General features: G+C 64.1%; 1 protein-coding gene across 1 annotated transcript in view; it reads right to left on the bottom strand.

Moving 5' to 3' along the window:
- The window catches only part of AGRN (agrin), an 85,113-nt gene that overhangs the window by 6,130 nt on the left and 78,103 nt on the right, over nt 1-880 (bottom strand). The window contains 1 exon segment of the mRNA XM_017743971.1: nt 174-407. Coding sequence (XP_017599460.1) covers nt 174-407 — 234 coding nt within the window.

The raw sequence follows: 880 nt of genomic DNA, 5'->3' as shown, positions 1-880 counted from the left end.
CTTCCCAGGGCCCCCTCCAGTCCCCATGCCCACCTCCAGCTCCCTGTGCCACCTCCAGCTCCCCGTGCCACCTCCAGCTCCCTGTGCCACCTCCAGCTCCCTGGGCCACCTCCAGCCCCCCATGGCCACCTCCAGCTCCCCATGGCCACCTCCAGCCCCCCGTGGCCCCTCACCCTTCTCGCAGTGGGCCCCAGAGAAGCCCCTCTGGCAGGAGCACTCGTAGCCCTCCATGCTGGGGCTGCAGGAGCCCCCGTTCTGGCAGGGGTTGGGTTTCTGGGTGCAGGGGTGGCCCCGGAACGGGGAGATCTCCATGGCACTGCGGATGTTGTGCTCCATCAGCATGGGCACCCCTTGGACTGAGATCTGCAGGGAGGAGAAACGGAGTCAGTCACGAGCTGCCCGGGCCCTGGGATGGATTTCCCGGAGGAATTGTGGATGTCTCATCCCTGGAAGTGTCCGGGACCAGGTTGGACGGGGCTGGGATGGTGGAAGCGTCCCTGCCCATGGCACAGGATGAGCTTTGAGGTCCCTCCAACCCAAACCAGTCTGGGACTCTCTGATGGTCCTTCACTGCCACCTCTGGTGCCGTGGGGGAACCAGGCAGTGTCCCTGGGGACAAGAGGAGACAGGAATCCATCCCTAAGATGGGAATCCATCCCTAAGATGGGAATCCATCCCTAAGGTGGGAATCCATCCCCAATTCCCACATGTTCCTGTGACCTCGTGTTCCCCTCCTGGCCCCCACTGGTGCCACTTTTTGACCAGGTGTGCTCCACATGCCAGGACAGCTCCCAGCTCCATCCCAGGGCAGATGGGACAGCTCCCAGTGGACACTGGGCTGGCCACTCCCAGCTCCCAGTGGACACTGGGCTGGCCACCC

This window comes from Corvus brachyrhynchos, unplaced genomic scaffold (genome assembly GCF_000691975.1).
Source record: "Corvus brachyrhynchos isolate BGI_N302 unplaced genomic scaffold, ASM69197v1 scaffold68, whole genome shotgun sequence".
Lineage (NCBI taxonomy): Eukaryota > Metazoa > Chordata > Aves > Passeriformes > Corvidae > Corvus > Corvus brachyrhynchos.
Note: the sequence above shows the minus strand (reverse complement) of the source record. Positions and strands in the feature narration are given on the sequence as shown.